At 36.1% G+C, this 17,519-nt stretch overlaps 1 protein-coding gene across 8 annotated transcripts in view; it reads left to right on the plus strand.

Annotated features, from left to right (window-relative positions):
- The window catches only part of STK33 (serine/threonine kinase 33), a 74,531-nt gene that overhangs the window by 39,128 nt on the left and 17,884 nt on the right, over positions 1-17,519 (plus strand). For 5 of the 8 annotated variants that reach the window (XM_083368839.1, XM_083368838.1, XM_083368836.1 and 2 more), the window contains 5 exons: positions 582-720; positions 3,820-4,109; positions 9,148-9,267; positions 10,336-10,449; positions 16,321-16,425. In XM_083368839.1, coding sequence (XP_083224965.1) covers positions 3,888-4,109; positions 9,148-9,267; positions 10,336-10,449; positions 16,321-16,425 — 561 coding nt within the window. In that variant the 5' untranslated portion in view covers positions 582-720; positions 3,820-3,887. The remainder of the gene's footprint in view (positions 1-581; positions 721-3,819; positions 4,110-9,147; positions 9,268-10,335; positions 10,450-16,320; positions 16,426-17,519) is intronic. The other 3 variants (XM_083368841.1, XM_083368840.1, XM_083368843.1) reach the window with 2 other exon arrangements.

A 17,519-nucleotide genomic window follows, 5' to 3' on the forward strand; every position in this document is an offset into this window, starting at 1 on the left:
GGAGTAGAGTGAAGAAGGAGATAATTTTGTTTTGTTAGAAAGAAACTATTTAGATTTCAACTGTCGGATTGAGGTTGCAAAATTATTTTCAATCTTAAATTCACTCCAGTATTGAAATAGAAAGATTGATCTTTTTGGTTCTGCAACAGCAAAGTTTAATTTGTTGTTTCGAAACTGAATTGCCATTATAATGTATATTGATTATAATAATAGACCCATGATGTATTATGGAGCGTCTGTTAACTTTATTTAGTAACTTCAATCTTTCAGTAATTTAGGCCTTAAAAACTATGTTTTTTGAACTACAGGAGATGCTGAACTTACCAAAGACCCATGACTCTTGTTCAAGACAAGCAATTCACGGTATAGAATGAAGCATTAAAGAACTACATTTTCAAAAGAAATAGAATTACCTATGGTCTGACAAGCACGGTCTTAACTAAAATGAGATGAGATCCAAAGGCAGGGTTTGAAATTTTATCCAAGATTTCAAGTTCTACCAATTGATACATCCTTATTAAACATACCTTTGACTATTCAGAACTTAGTTTTGATTTCTTGTGCTTTTATTGTCTTTTTAGATAGCTCATGAACATTAAAGGGATTGAATCTGTACTTTTGGCATTCAGTGGCATTCAGTGATTTCTATCTATCTGGTATTGCTCCTATTCCTTTCCATGACAATATTGCCCATTTCATTGTGGGGCCTCACTTTCTGAGGTAAGATTTTTCTTTTACATTGCATTAACTATTTCTTTTCTAATAATGAATGGTTATCTCTGGGCTGGACAGGATAGCCACGCTGCCTCAGGAATTCTGGGAGTTGAAGTCCACGAGTCATAAAAGAGCCAAGGTTGCCTGCCCCTGGCCTAGATCAATGCTGGATGACAATGAGGAATGAATCTGAGTACAAGCTAGAACCCCTATTAATGCCTACTTTGTGGTAGTAAATGCAGCCACACACTAGTATTTCTCCATTCTTACTGCATTTGCAAATACCCATCTGATGGGACTGCAAATGGCCAATATGAAGAAATTGGGACCATATGCAGACTCTCTGGGAGAAATATACTACGTACCTATCAGAGAAAGTTGCTCCAAATTGAGCTCTGGCCTTGATGGAAGTCCCATGAAATTGATTGAAGACCAGCCTGGCTTGGTTATCTGGAATGAAGTTGATCCTGCTAATCCTGATTCAGTGGACAGGGTTCTTGGAACTCTAAGCTAAGCCGCCTAGCTCCATGACTCTCCTAGTTAGCAAAGGCTACATGGTGAATTCTTGAGAGGGGCTTTTCTGCCAGTGCTTAGGAAGGGGTAGTTTATTCCCTCCTAAAGAAACAATAGGTAAAGGTAAAGTTTCCCCCGCACATGCGTGCTAGTCGTTTCCGACTCTAGGGGCCGGTGCTCATCTCCGTTTCAAAGCCGAAGAGCCAGCGTTTGTCCGAGGACATCTCCGTGGTCATGTGGCCGGCATGACTAGACGCCAAAGGCACACGGAACACTGTTACCTTCCCACCGTAGTGGTCCCTATTTTTCTACTTGCATTTTTACGTGCTTTCGAACTGCTAGGTTGGCAGAAGCTGGGACGAGTAACAGGCGCTCACTCTGTTACGCGGCACTTGGGATTTGACCCGCCAAACTGCCGACCTTCTGATCGACAAGCTCAGCGTCCTAACCCACTGAGCCACCGCGTCCCTTTCTAGCCGAACCTAATTACATTGAATAATTTTAGTCCCGTTTCCAAGCTTCTCTTATCTGGACCCTTTCAATCAGGTCTCAGACTTAGGTATGGGACCAAATTGGCATTGGTAGTTGTTGTGGATCACCTCTGATGAGGGTAAGATGGGAGTGGTGTGTCTGTCCTAGCTTTCCTTGATCTCTCAGCAGCCTTTTCTTCTTCAGGAGCTAATTTTAGCCAATGTTAATGGGGGAAAGAAATGTAGCCCATGGTTCAATGCTCTCTCTTTAACAACTATATAAAGCTTCTGTGTAAGGCAATTGAACATATGGGGTGATGTATCGTTAATATTCTGATGATACTCAGCTCTTTCTTTCTATCCTGGGGCAACCAAAGGAAGCTGTAGAGATTTTACCTTGATGTGGAGGCTGTGGGAGTCTGGGCAGAGAAGAGCCAGCAGCTCAGCTCTAAGAAGACAGAATAGCTTTGAATTTTCAGGACCTCCTAGATTTGGGGATTTTAAATGTTTAGTTTTGGAGAGGTTTGGACTACCCCAAACCGGATTGGTGTGCAATTTGAAGGTCCTGCTGGTTTCACAGGTCCTGCTTCGGCATCAAGTGGCAACCATGTCCAGGAAGGCTTTTTACACAACTTCATTTTATTCTGGACCAGAACACATTGCTTAATGGTCGTTCATCACTTGATCACCTCTTGAATGGATGACTGCAATGCACTATAAAAGGGGCTGACCCTAATCTAGAATTTGGAGCTGATTCAGTGTGTGCAGTTGTGGGCATACGTACAGCAGTCCTCAACCTTTGTGGCTTGGCAGCCTGGCTGGGGGGAGATAGGGGAACTGGACTTTGCGAGAAATGGGCGTGCATGCGAGCGTGTGCACACAGCCCTTGCACAAGCAGAGGGCCAGACCCGTGCGCACAGCTTGACTTGTGTGAGCAGCATGCCGGCGCACATGCTTGCTAGTGCTCACCGGTCCGCCGTTCACGCACGTTGAGCTGCATGTGCGTGCATGTTCCAGCCAGCCACTCATGCAGCCCAATTCTGAATAGGTCATGGCCTGGTAGTGGGCCACCACACGGGGGTTGGGGATTACTGCTTTGGTATATTGGTCCCCAACCTTTCCGGCTCTATGGACTAGCATCCATAGTGGGGAAGGGAAGAGGGGATAGTTTCATGCACTCGTGCTGCTTGCACAAATGCAACCTTGCACATTTTCACGCTGAACTGCCACCTGCATAGCCTGATTCCCAAGGAGTGCAACTTGGTATTGTCTGTAGCCTGGGTATTGTGGACCTCTGTTTTAGTACATTTTCATTATATTTCTGCTCTATGAGCTGCACTGGATTCCGTTCCATTTCATTGTGATTCAGGATGCAATTTCTTTCATGGAATAAGTCTGGGATATTTGTAGAACTGCCTTTCCCCAATTTTTTCTATTTGTCCCATTTGGTCTGGCGGGAGAGGCATGGTATGAGTTGCACTGGTTAAACAATTCATCTTGCTGGATTCAGAAAGCTTACCTTTTCTGTTGAAGCATTTATACTTTGGAACACCATTAGCCCCAAGACCTGGTTGTCATATTTATTGTGGCTTTATTATGCTTGTATTGTTTTTATATCTTGTTGGACATCTAAAACTGGATAGTGAAATGAGTGGTCATATACAGTAAATTAAAACAAACTAAACCAAACTAATACTAGATCATAAAAAACTCAGTGCTATTTTTTCTGCTTTGTAAACTGAATCTATCAAGACCAACAGTTATTTCATTTTTGTAGAACTCACTAAGTCCTTTTTGAATTTTTACTTTGTACTCTCTTACTGCAGTGTTATAGTGGAAGTGATAATGATGATTTAACTTCCTTACTTATAGAAATATTTTTACAGACCCAGCTTTATTGACTGTATTTTTAATACATGGGAAAATTCCCATAATTCTTTGCTGGAGTTTGCTTTGTAGAAAAATATTTTTACAATGATGTTTTTGATTTTTGCTTCTCCAAATTATCTGTAAACATCAAGGGTCTTTCTTTGTTACAATATTGTTGCTTGCCAGTCACTACCTATTTTGTGCCACCAGAACAATTCCTTTTCTCACCTCCTTGTTCTGTTTCCTTCAACAGTATATAGAGAGGCACCAATCTTTGTGCTACTATTTAATTTGCACAGCAAGATCCATACAATCAAACAAATGGCTGATCTCAATAAAGAAGAGAAGAATGTAAAATGCCTCAAGTGCTCTGCAACATTTCAACCAAGCAATATTGTATTTTCTTGTCCCTATTGCAAAAAGGATTCTTTGTGCTCTGGAGGAACTGTAGTAGAAACTTCAGATGTAACAACCGATACAGCAAATGAGAATTTAGAACCTGAAGAAGGCCCCTCAAGAAAACAAGTATCTTCTTTAGAAGATGTAAGCAAACAAAATTTAGACATTTTCTTGTCTCCCTCTCCTCTGCACTGATTTACTTTGAAATTACTTTCTGTGGCACCTATATAACAATAATTGCAGAAATATTACATACCAGGTGACATTTGTCATCTACAAATTATCACCCACAAACCCAGACAAATACGCCAGGATCATAGCTGTTGCCCTGTGAAATAGCAGTGATTTTTCCTGAAAAATGTATCCTGCTCAAATCTTGGATGGAGCTTCCTTTTAAAATGGGGATGAGTTTTATATGCAACTGAGTGCTGAGAAATCTAGCTATGGATGTTGCGTCATATATCAATTGCTTTATAGACTAATTCATATTGTTCCTTCTCTTATGAAATCCTGTGACCACTGTAACTTTTCGTTCTTTTCTAAGTAGGCAAACTCCTAGTTATTGACTCAATATTTAGCTATCTCTATACTAATCTTCAAATGAGTGTTTCATTTATCACAGTAATTGTAACCGAGGACATCTGCAGCTATTCTGTTGCTCTTTCCCCATCTGTTCTCTCTCCTGACTGAGTCTGACTTCATGTATTCAGATGGAGAGTCAGTTTCTGGAAAAATTCTTCTAATGTCTGGTCAATGCCACTGTAGGTCGGAGTGGAATTCCTAGCATTCCTCATCAACAAACTGATCTGTCAGGTGTAGCTGTACTCTTAAGTTACTCCTATATGGAAAATAATGAACCTAAGGATTTGCTTTCAGGAATGTGTAATGTTTTGAGTTAAATCAAGGCAGTTTAATCAAGACAGAACACATTTATTACAAATACATTTGCAGCCATTTTAAGGCACTGGTTTCCTTTTCCTTTACTTATTTATATAGAGTCCTCTGTACTTATAAGATAAGATAAGATAGGAAGCAACTAAGTGAAAGAAATAAGAAGTAGTAGATTACATTAGATAAACCCATTTTGGATCTACTTCCCCAATTTTAATTGTTCCATTTTGGCAACAATATTACTGAAGGCCTGAATGGATGACATCTCCAATCAGAGGAAAAGAGATCAGAGAGTAATCATCAGAGAAGGATTTAATTGATCCTGGTAACTGGCTGAATAGGTTTTAAAATTGGTATAAAGGGCATGCAGGTATAATGATTCTGTGTACATAATTGGTTCTAAAAAGTGGCACCGATGAATTTCTGTTTGACCCCATGGTATGTTAAAGGTTTTATTGCCCAATATTTTTCAGTGTTTTCAGCATATGTAGGCAATGGAATAGGTTATCCAAGATTTGGAGTAGGGTCTTTCCCCCCCCCTAGGCATTTAAATTTAAGAGATACCTTAGTTTTTTCTGTATTTTTGTTTTCTTATGTTGTTTTTATAGATTAATTATATACTTAAATGACATATGATTTAATTATACATGATATAAATCATATAAATTAATTATATATTTCAATGCATTGCCATAAACCAATGTTATGTTTATGGTTGCTTTTAGTAGAGTAGAATGGTGATATATAAATATTTTAGTAAAGGATGAAATACAAATATTTTGAAATAAGTAATGAATGACTGCATTGATTTTATAAGAGACTCCTCTTATTCGAAGGTAAAGAAAAAAATTAAAAGGCCTTTTATTTAATTTTAATCCAGTATAGTGAGTTCTTTTTTCTTTTTTTTCTTTTGGGCTGGTAGAGCTGTATTTTTCTTCTATCATAATATTGTTGGAAGCGTACATTTAAGAATAGACTTAAGGCAAAAATTGCAGGGAAAAAAGGTAATTTATCTCTTCCTATAAAATAGTTTCTTTAAAGAGGTTCTCTTAAAATGAAGAGGTAAAGCTTTATACTGTCATATAAATAGTATTTGAACATGCCATGAATAATCAATATCTGGGATAGAAAATGGTATTCAGACAGCATGACAGGAATGGAAAATTTCTGAATCATATGACAAGTTGCCAGATGACTGGCAAAAGAAAGACATGTCATCCATGCAAATATTGCCTGGCTTTTTGAGTACCATGTTTTTTTTTTTTAAAAAAACAGTTTTTACAGCAGTGTCATTCAAATTTTTGACCGCATAGATTTACTTTATTTATTTTATTTCCTGATTTCAGCAATTAGCTTCAATCCAGCCCCTTCAAAACTACAATCACTGTAATCTGTAGATCACCTGACTCATATATTTTTATGGTGACGAAAAGTGTATCACTGTTGAAATAATTTCTGATGCTAAAAAAAATAATTTCATATACAAGTACCTTTTTTGCAAATTGTTTTGCTGTATTTTTTCTTGTGATTGCCAAGAAAGTTAAACGGTATGTCCTAGTTTCCCCTCATTTGTACTGCTTTACAATTGTCCATGTACTCCTTTGCTTATTCAGATCTCTGATCACCCTACCATATGCCCTGTTCCCCATATCCTGAGATTAACATTGACATATTTAACAGAGATTTTGTGGAGTTTATGGATGAAATGTGAGCTGGTTGCAGTCTTAAAACTCACCAGAAATTAACAGACCCAAAAATGTTGGCTCTACTCTTCAAAGTAACGCCATCATGTTATCTAATGGCCTTTTGGGTGTTCAGAAGACTAACCCTTGACCCTCAAGATTCCTTTTCCTGCACTAAGATATCAAACATTTAGCTATGAATTCTACATTTCAGGATGGTTAGTGGTATGAAAAGAAATATTCAATCCTTCTGGCAAGAAAGATGGGGCATACTAAGTATGGGACTGTTTAGTTTTACTTGTTTCATATGAAACCTATTTATCATTTACTTGTTTCTTCTTTCTTAATTTATTTTATTATAATATCCATAGCATTATGGATGTTATGTATTTGTTTCTCATACATTGAAGATTGTATTAAGTTAGTCTTTAATTGCGTAACCTATAAGAAAATATGCAGTGTTATTTCCTTTTAATTTGTATGAGCTTACCTGCAGATGAGTCTACTACTGTAATTCTTTAATTTTAAAAATAGATGAGAAAATGCTAGATCATGAGATGGTATATTTTGCCTCTTTGGCTATCTATTTCCTTTTTGAATTTTGCACTCAAAGGGTTTTAAACTATGTACTGTATCCGTCAGGAAGATTTTTTTAGAATCTCATGTTTGTTATAATTGAAATTATGTATTCAGGCTGCTCCAAATTTGCAATATTTAAGCACATGCTCAATTGTGAAAACATTCATGAGTATAGACTTTTTTAGTTGGATTCCTCATTCATAATTCAGCTTCATTTTAAAAGGCATGTTAAAATTAGCCATTAAACTTCATATTCATTAACTTGTATAGGTGATTATGTATATATATACATGTGGAGCACATGTGCTGCCATTGAACTATGACACTTAGGGAACATAACTTATCTGCCTGATAGTTAAACTAGGGCTTTTTCTGGAGAACACAAGACGAAATAGGCCTGCTTCAGGAACCAAAGATTGTGTGTAGACATGTTCAAGATCCAAGCATACTTGAGGACTCAGTTTTTGAGTAATGTTTTCCAGAAAAGAAAAGAAAAAAAAGAAATGTTCATTGTCAATAGGAATGAGCAGCAGCAGCCACAAGATTCAGCTTAATTCTGAACAGTGATTCAGAAAGCAGTCAGTTTTTCAATTTAATAATTCAGTTAAGAACCAAAACTCCCATTGATTATAGTAGGAAATTGATAAACATTTCTGTATTCATTTCTATTTGGCATAATTTAGTTTACAGGAATGGAAGTAATTTATTAGGGATATAATCCTGCCCGAGTATATATGAACAGCTGGAGATGTTTTGTTAGAGAATTATTTATTAGAAGAAGAGAACTTCTTGACAGAATTGGATGAAATATATAACAAAAGTGACATGGCACCTCTGATGGGCTCAGGTTTGCTTGTTTGCAGATTTTAAGTTTAGAGAAACTAATATAACTACAAAAATAACAGTTGAGAGTTTCTTTTAAAAAAGGATATATTCTCTCCTTAGTTTCTATCCTTTTTATAGATATTCTCAAGAAAATTGTCATGCAAATTTCAGAATGGAAGGTCCTCTGTTAAAACCCATTCATTTCGCTTCCTCTTTACCCATTTTGGGAAGGATATATGAAAATAGAAACACAACAGACATCTCCCACAGCATCAAAACTGAATTATTTCAGAAAAATGGGGGGATTTATGATGTAGTGATTAATAAAAAGCAATTTAAGTGTTTTTTTTTTAAGGGAGTTGTTATCAAAGTCACAAAAATTGCAGTTGGGCATGTGAATGGATGCACAGCAAACAGTGGAAGAGACAGAAATCTTGGACATATAGTATGATGTTTTCCAAATAAACAGTAAATATAATAATATCCTAAATCTCTCCAAGACTAACCAATCTGTTTTAATATTCAAGTTTTAGAAAAGTAACATAACAAATAGCACTGCAACTGGAGAGCCCGTTACAATATATAAATTGAAATAACAGAGCTGTCTCTTGCCCTTTCGCATCTTTACTTTGAAGAGATGCTTTGCATTGTTATATTTCTCCCTAAAAGCTCATTTTTAAATGCAAATAAATTGGCTCTGGATTCCTCTGAGTCTCTAAAGTACATATGTATACAACCTCAGTAGAGGTCAGATCCTTTGGACGAACATTGCTGTGATGTGAACCACTCCTGGATACACAAATAAATCAGACTGATTCAAATTTGGATTCAGCTGATTTTGAATATATTTCAGTTTCAACCATTAATTGAAACAGAGCATAAATGTTTGACAAAGTATGAATGAATTTAAATTTCCATAGTTAAATTGATCAAAAGGTGTCCGTATGGAGGGGAAAGCTCAGTTACGATATAACATGTTGCAAGAATATTTTCTCTATTACATAAGATAGATTTATACTGATGTGTGTTCTTTTATGACCGCTAAGTATGTCTTTTTAGTTCTCATCCCACTTCATATATTTTCTTCACTTGTAATAAGTTAAATAAAATGAATCTCATATGCTTGAAGCTATTTCAAACAGTATATAGTCTTTAAATAAGGGCTTATGTTTTAATTTCATGCTTTTCTTTTTATGTTCCTAAAGTTGTCAAAGCCAGACTTAGCAGACTCTCACAGAAAAATGCTCGTTACCCCAGGCATTCGTGGCAATATTGCGGAATGCAAAATTCCACATACACGAATAGACGATGGAGCAGCTATTCAGGTTTGCAATTCAGTATCCTTGTGAAATGTTGTTGTAACTTTTAAGTATGATTTTATGATAAAGAGATAATGGTTTAGGATTCAGCAGGTTTGAAAAGAGTTTAAAATCATGATATGGAAATATCTAAAGTCATGAACAAGCTATTGAATTCTCCAGAAATCATCAGTCTCAAAATTAAACAAAATGAAATGGATTTTGGACTAGCTTACGTTACTCTGTTTAGAACACATTTTCAAAATATTTGTGTATTTTATTTATTATTCTTGTGCTCAGAGAAATTATATCAATCTGGCATACAAATGATCAGATTATTGTGGCTAAAAATTATTCTAGAGATTTTTCCCCCCTCATTGCAATTATGATTCAAAAGACATGCTGCTCTGTTTATCATAACCGGCTTAAATCAAACACAAGGGTACTAGTTTATGATCACATAACTTGCTCAAGCAGACAACATTCTCACACAATTTTTAGTTGTGTTGTAACAAATATTTTGTAAATGTGTTGTAACATACATGTAGAGCTTAGTATTACAGATATGCCAGGAATATAAAAGATTAATTCTGGGACTACATTTCTGATGCACCATGTTAGCTTTAGGGGAGAATGAAGAGATTATAATTTCAAGAATAAAAAAAATGATATTGGGTGCAAAACCCAGCCTTTAAAAAAAAACTCTTTCTGAACACCAGAGAAGGCCAGGAGTAAAAGAGCTGTATTTATACCGGTATTTATTTTATAAAAATAACCAGGTAACAAAAATGGCATTAGATTTAAAGGAATATAAATTAGAATGTATTACCTTCAACACCCCAAGCATTAAATTGGAAACAGAGGGAACTGCTTATAGTAAACATTTCAAAAAATGAGGAATTCTAATTATTTTTCTTTTTTAATTCATTCAATTCTTTTGTCCCTTCCATTGCCTTGTACTTTGTTTTTCTTAATGCATAAAACATCATCTACATGTAATTGTGCATATTTATCATCTCCCTAATATATATATCTTTTTTTTCTGTACTTTGTCCTCTTACTTATTTCTTTACAATTTCTCCTCTATTTCTGTAGCAAATTTATTCTTTTGGAAGGAAATTAGGACAAGGCAGCTTTGGTGTAGTGATTGAAGTAACACACAAAGAAACAGGCATAAAGTGGGCAATGAAGAAAGTGAACCGTGAAAAGGTAGGTATTTAATAAACTAAGTCACTAAGAGTTTTTCACCCTCTTGGCAATGATTACCTTATTTTAACATTTAATTTGAATAACCACACTATAATTATGAGGTTCAAGTTTCTACTATAGTTGGGGAATATTGATTATTGTGCTTTTATTATTTCTTCAACATTTTATGGGAGATCCAATAATGTTAACTTATTTTGACTGTAACTGGGGGGACTGAAGATACGTCAAATGAAATAAAACGTTTTACAATGCAGACTAATATATTGTACAAATCAAGATAGTTCATTTCAATAAATATTATGACAAAAGACTGCTTTTAAAAACTTTAATTAGTCATATTGGCAATATCAAATATGTAATGTTCAAATTACAAAGTATGCGTGTTTTACTCATATTAAATCAAGCCCTTTCAAAGAAGATTGTGTAGGGCATATGAGATTAAATCCTTCAACTTTGAACCAGCAAGTATCACTGAGAGGCGATACCATATTTAAAAAAATGATATATGTTATAAAAATGAAGTTGAGGGCTTTCAAAAGAAGAACAAAAATGTGAGCAATGAGCATTAACGATTTAAAGAATTGTAATGAAAATTGGCAATTACAAAGTTAACGTATCATAGATACTAACAGTACTACCAAATGTATATAGATGTGACTTAGAAAAGACTGAAACAAATAAGTTCTTTGCTGATGTTCTGGCAAAAATGAACAGGGGAACAGTAAATGGATATGAATGAAGTTTAATTAACTTTAGGGACCTCATTTTGTAAATATGGGTGGATTTTTTGGGCTGGATGTTTTAGAGCAGTTTTCAGCATACATATAATTCTAAAAACCAATTACAGACCTTTGGAGAGGCTTCTATAAATATATAGAGCTTCTATAAATGTAGGAAAAACAATAGTTATTTTTTGACTGAAGAATTGACTTTGACTTAAAGAACTGATTTCTTTAATTAGAATATTTAAAATATCAATTAGAGCCATTCGGAGAAAAAATGGCTCCTTTCACCTTTTCTACTTGGTATCATTAATAGTGAGTAGGTAGGAAGATTTCATTAATACCGTACTGTATATACAGGTAAAGTACTTCATGAATAATGTGAATTCTGATTTAACTCTATAGTTGTGTGTGTGAGTAAAGGAATGGAGGAGAAAGCTTTCTGGCATCTTTCATGTGGCAGGCAGCACTGCCTGTTGAAGGTTCCTGGCAATGCAGTCTGAAAATAGCAGGGACTAGCCATAAGTGGGCATCTCCCTATGTGATGAGAAGCAATTGCACCTAAGGATATTGACCCACCAAACCCTTTCTGTTTCTATTACCTGGTGAGGAAATGTTGCGTAGTTTAGATTAACATATGCAAACATTGATGTTCATAACTTTTCCCAAAATGTGAAAGTTATGTTAATTCAAGAAGTGGCTGTAGATGAATCTGTTTCTAATCAGCTAGTTCCTTAGAGAAACCATGCCTAGGGTGGTCACTACTCAAGTGGTATGGGGAACAAGATCAGACAAAAGAGATTATAGTAAAAGCTCTAGCTAAGGTGAAGGTGATAATACCATATTTACACACAAAAAAAGTAACCTTAAACCTGAAGTTAAGCAAGGAGCTAAGCAAGATGGCGGTCACAGAGGCAGCATGGTTACATCGTGGGAAGAGAAGTAGCACTTAAACTAGGTTATCTCAAACTATGACAAAACGGTAGGAGAAGAGGGAAAGATAGGTCAGAAAAATAAAGACTGGAGAAGAGAAAAGGAGAAGAAAGATCTGCAGAGCAGAGAGGAGAATCAGCTGTGGGGTGGAGAGGAAAGCCGACTGAGGACAGCGCAAGGATCGGCAGAGAGAGAAACAGGAGAGCCGTTGAGATGGTGGAGAAGGGAGGAGAGCCAGCCAGGGAGAGAAGAGGAGAGCTTATGGGGAACCATCCAGGCAGCCCTGTTTGCTGAAGGAAGCAGAACATCGGCACGACGGATCAGCAAACAGGAGTCACATGGCCACGGAGCTGTTGGTGAGAGTGGTGGAACGCTGCAGCACAGTATAGATGGCAGCAGACTAGGTGCTATGGATGCTGGTAGACTGGGTCCTACAGAGGGCAGCAGACCAGGTGCCACCTGGACTTGACCGGGAGGCCTGCAGGTGGTAACAAAGCAGTACGACAGAAGCAGCAGAGCAGCAATGGACCCAACCGGCAGCTTGAGAGAACCTGGCTGAGCATTGAAGATGGAGCAACAGCTGCAGACAGAGTGGCAGAGCGGTGGATGGAGGCAGTTGGTAGGAAGGCCCAGCGGAGAAAACCCATCTGTTAAACCTGCTCAGCAGAGAAAAACCAACTAGCAAACCTGCCCAGCTCAGAAAGACCGGCTATTAGACCAGCTCAGCAAAGAAAAACTAGCTGAACATAGAAGATACCTCAGATGAGCAACAGCTGGAGGCAATTGGGGTCAATTAGAAAGATCTGCTGAGCACAGGAAGGCAGTCAAAAAAGCAAGGCAGAGAGGATAGAAATAAATAAGGAGCAAATTAAGAAAAGGAAGGATAGGGATGAATTTTTAGGCAGAGAGCAGGAAGCAAAAAGCAAATATCTTGTTGAGGAGAAAGCAGCCCTTCCGTTCGTTAAATAACTGTATCCTAACATTAACTTTTAACTTCAATATAAACTGCAATTTTTTTCCATTAAAACCAGAGGGCATACTGCCACATACTTTTATCTGTACCTAAATAACAAGGCAAAAAAAGCACAAACAGGCAGAAAAAAAGGATAGAAAAAAATAGGCACAATTACCTATAACAGAGAACCTAGAAGAAAGGCTAACAGCAAAGCACATCCACCAACCAAAAAGAGGGATTTTCAAACAACAAACTCATGGAACAGGTGACTGATACTATTGTGGTATGCAATACATGTTCCCAAACACCCAAATTATGCATGCATTAGATGTAAACTGTAAACTAGTGAAGGAAAAAGTAAGGAACTCTAGCCGACAACTTTGTAATCCAAAAGGTGGAGGAGGGAACTAGACATAAAGACATACTGAACTTAATTCTAACTAATGGAGAAGAAGAATTGAAGTTGCAGGAACGTTGGGTGAAAGTGGCCATGTCATACTGGAATTTAATATAACCCAAACACTAGCAACAGAAAACAATCCAACCAGTGTCTTGAACTTCAAAAGAGCTGATTTAACAAACTCAGAGAGAACCTAGAAAAGATCCCATGGATGAAAATCCTAAAGGGGGAAAACAACAGAAGAATCATGGGAAATTCTGAAAAATATAATAATAAAAGCCCAGACCAGCACGATACCACTGAAAAAAAAAATTCAAGAAGAAACCAGCATCTTTGCACAAAGATGTCTCTGAGAAACTGAAAGAGAAAAAGGAGAAATACAAAAAAAAAATGGAAAGAGGGGCGCATAAGTATGGCCAATTATCAGCAGACTGCCAGAACTTGCAAACATGAATTCAGGAAAGCAAAGACTCAGAAAGAATAAAGACTTGCAACAGAACTGGCAAGAGTAGCCAACGCCCCAGAAGACAAACTCAGGATCCAAAAAGATCTACACAAACTTGAACAATGGGCCCTATCCAACAAAATGAGTTTCAGTGTGGAGAAAAGCAAAGTTTTACATTTAGGCAGGAAAAATCAAAGGTACAAGTACAGATTGGGCAAAATCTGTCTTAAAAACAGTAACTGTGAGAGGGACCTTGGAGTTATATTGGACGATCACTTAACCATGAGCCAGCAGTTTGCAGCAGCTGCCAAAAAAGCTAATACAATCCTGGGTTTTATAAACAAAGGCGTAGAATCAAGATCATGCAAGATATTAGTACCACTTTATAAAACCCTAGTAAGACAACACCTGGAATACTGTAGCCAATTTTAGTCACTATATCACAAAAAAGATGTTGAGAGTTTGGAAAAAATTCAGAGAAGAACAACTAAGATGATCAAAGGCCTAAAACATACGAAGAATGGCTGCAGGACTTGGATTTGGCTAGACTGAAGAAAATATGAAATAGCAGTATTTCAGTATTTGAGGGGCTGCCACAAAGAAGAGGGGGTCACGTTATTCACCAAAACACCAGAGGGCAGGACAAGAAACAATGGTTGAAAACTGATCAAAGAGAGAAGCAACCTGGAATTAAGGAAAAACTTCCTGACAACGAAGACCACCAGTGGAATAGCTTGCCCCCAGAAATCGTGGGCACTCCATCACTAGAGATTTTTAAAAAGAGGCTAGACAGTCACTTGTCTGAGATGGTATAGGTTCTTCTGCTTGAGCAAGGGGGTGGAGTAGAAGGCCTCCAAGGTCCTTCCAGCTCTGTTCTATTCTAAATTTAATCCTGCTTAAATGAAAGAATAGAAACAACCTATCCATCTTATCAGTTTAGATTTGCCAACTTGTTTGTTCTTGGAAGCTGGGTGTGTGTGTATGTGTGGCATGTTTTCTATGATTTAATATTTGTAAGCTATCCAGAGTCAGTTTTGTAAGATGGGTAGCTATGTAAATCAAATACATAAACAAACAAACAAACTCCAGGCATTTATCTTTATACAGGTATCTAATAGAGTCACACTTTAAAAAATGTATATGGACAGGACAAAATACATTGTATTTCTAAGGAATACATACATACATACATACATGCATACATACATACATATATGTATATGTGTATGTGTATGTGTATGTGTATGTGTATATTTGTATATATATATATATATATATATATATATATATATATATATATATATATATGTGTGTATGTGTATGTGTATGTGTATGTGTATGTGTATGTATATGTATATGTATATGTATATGTATATGTATATATGTTAAGTATTTGTCAAGGCTTTATATATATATATATATATATATATATATATATATATATATATATATATATATATATATATATAATTATATATATATAATCAGCAATATCTGCTATAAATATTTTTATGTTCGTCTGTTTGCTACACACATATGGTGTAAAGAATAAGAGTGGTGATAAAAAAAAATCAATGGTTCTCATGCCAGAGCAAACTGTTATGTCAATAAAGACCAAATAGTGCAAGGGACTATCAAAAGAATGGTAAAAATATCTGTTGACTCAGTATGGCAGGTGGAAAATGCTAGAATTCATACCTTAAAACCTAGACCTATATATAGGCTTTGCAGTAGGCAAATTTTATCTTGCTTAGTTTGTCCAGAAGACTTTTGCCAAGTCAGACAATTTCTAAATCAAGATTTAAACATTTGGAGTGCATGATTTCTTGCTCTCCCTTGTATGAAATATGACAAATGGTGTGGTAGCTTTAGAAATCAGACTGAGAAAAAATACTGCAAATCAGGGAACTTTAGAAAATATTGTTGACTTGAATGATTGATTATGTGTTGTCACGTTGCTGTTGACTGTTGCCAACCATATTGTCTTCATCATGATGGGTCCCTAATCCAGTCTTTCAGGTCTTCCAACCATGCACTCTTACCAGTATAGCTGAGTCTATCCACTTTGCTGCTCATCATCCTTTTCTATTTCCTTTTGTCACATAAAGTGGCATGAAGTAGGCATTTGGGTGATATTTTTTTTTATTTTGTTGCCCCAACCAAACATTCAGCTGCACAAAGCTTAGCTTTGTTGCTTCTTGTTTGAGGCTCTTGCAGTGTCTGATAACTTCTATAGTCCCAATGTCAAGTTCTTTTTGGTAGAAATGTATTTTGCATCTGTTCATTGCCTTGATTATTTGTAAAAATAGTAAAGATGGGATACAAATAAATAAATGAAAATAAATTATAAGAACAAACAAAAAACAATCAAATTTAGTACTATTTGTAAAAAAAATAATACTTTTCTCACATTAAGGCTGGGAGTTCTGCTGTGAAGCTTCTTGAACGAGAAGTAAGCATTTTGAAAAGAGTAAACCATGAGCATATAATACATCTTGAAGAAGTGTTTGAGACACCAAAGGTAAGATTTCATAACTTTAATTCCCAGGGTTCAGTTAATATTATGCGGAAAACAAGATACAATGATGGCAGTTAGGTATGTTATAATTAATTTGCTCCTAAATTCTTAAAAACATTGTTAAGCAACCCTCATCACGTTGGTGGGATCAAAACTTTCTTCTCAATTATTTAATTCTACATATTTTTTTCCTCTCTCTGTTTCAAATTTGCAGCATCCGGATATCTTTTTTTCTGAATAGATGTGAGATAAGCTTGCATATTCTGAAATGCATTTGGTTGGGTTTTGGTTTTTTTTTGCTAATTTAGACTGGATGAATGTCTGATTATTCTTGTATTGGTTGCACTGATAACAGTTGGGTGGTGGTAGTTATAAATGGTGAGATGGTAGTTGCAGCTAGGTGACCGAAAGCCCATCCCATTGTAAAAGAAAAAAAAAGCTGCTATGACTACCTTGCCTTTTGACCCATAGACTGTGGTGTTTGTTACTTGTTTCCATTGGGATTGTTATATATGCCAGCTTTTCCCTGTCAACTATTTATGTTTTCATTTATTAAATTGTTACTCACCACAATCTAATCCAATTCTCAATGGCTTACAAATAAAATGAACATAACAATAAGTACAGTATAACACACACACACTAGACATAAAACATACACTATCCATCATGATTCAGATGCCTTCCGAAAGAATTCCGTCTTCAGCTTCCTTTGGAAAGTGATCAGTGTTGGAACTAACCTAACCTCAAGTGGGCAGCCATTCAAAACACCAGCGTTGCCACCATAAAACACACCTTCCTTCTTGACTTCCTGAAAATTGGGAACAATCAGGGGACTCTCCTGGCACAATTGCAAATTCCATTGAGGAGATGCATTCCTATAAATGACCTGAAATCAAACCATAAGGGTTAACACCAGTGTAGGACCTGAAATATATAATATATAATATCATATTTTTTTATTTTTTTATTTTATTAAATTTATATACCGCCCTATTCCCGTAGGACTCAGGGCGGTTTACAGGGAGAGTTAAAAACAAACATACAAAAGTTAAAACCAGATTAAAATTAATTAGATCAAGTCCCCAATTTAAACT

This window comes from Vipera ursinii, assembly GCF_947247035.1.
Source record: "Vipera ursinii genome assembly, chromosome: 1".
Classification (NCBI taxonomy): domain Eukaryota; kingdom Metazoa; phylum Chordata; class Lepidosauria; order Squamata; family Viperidae; genus Vipera; species Vipera ursinii.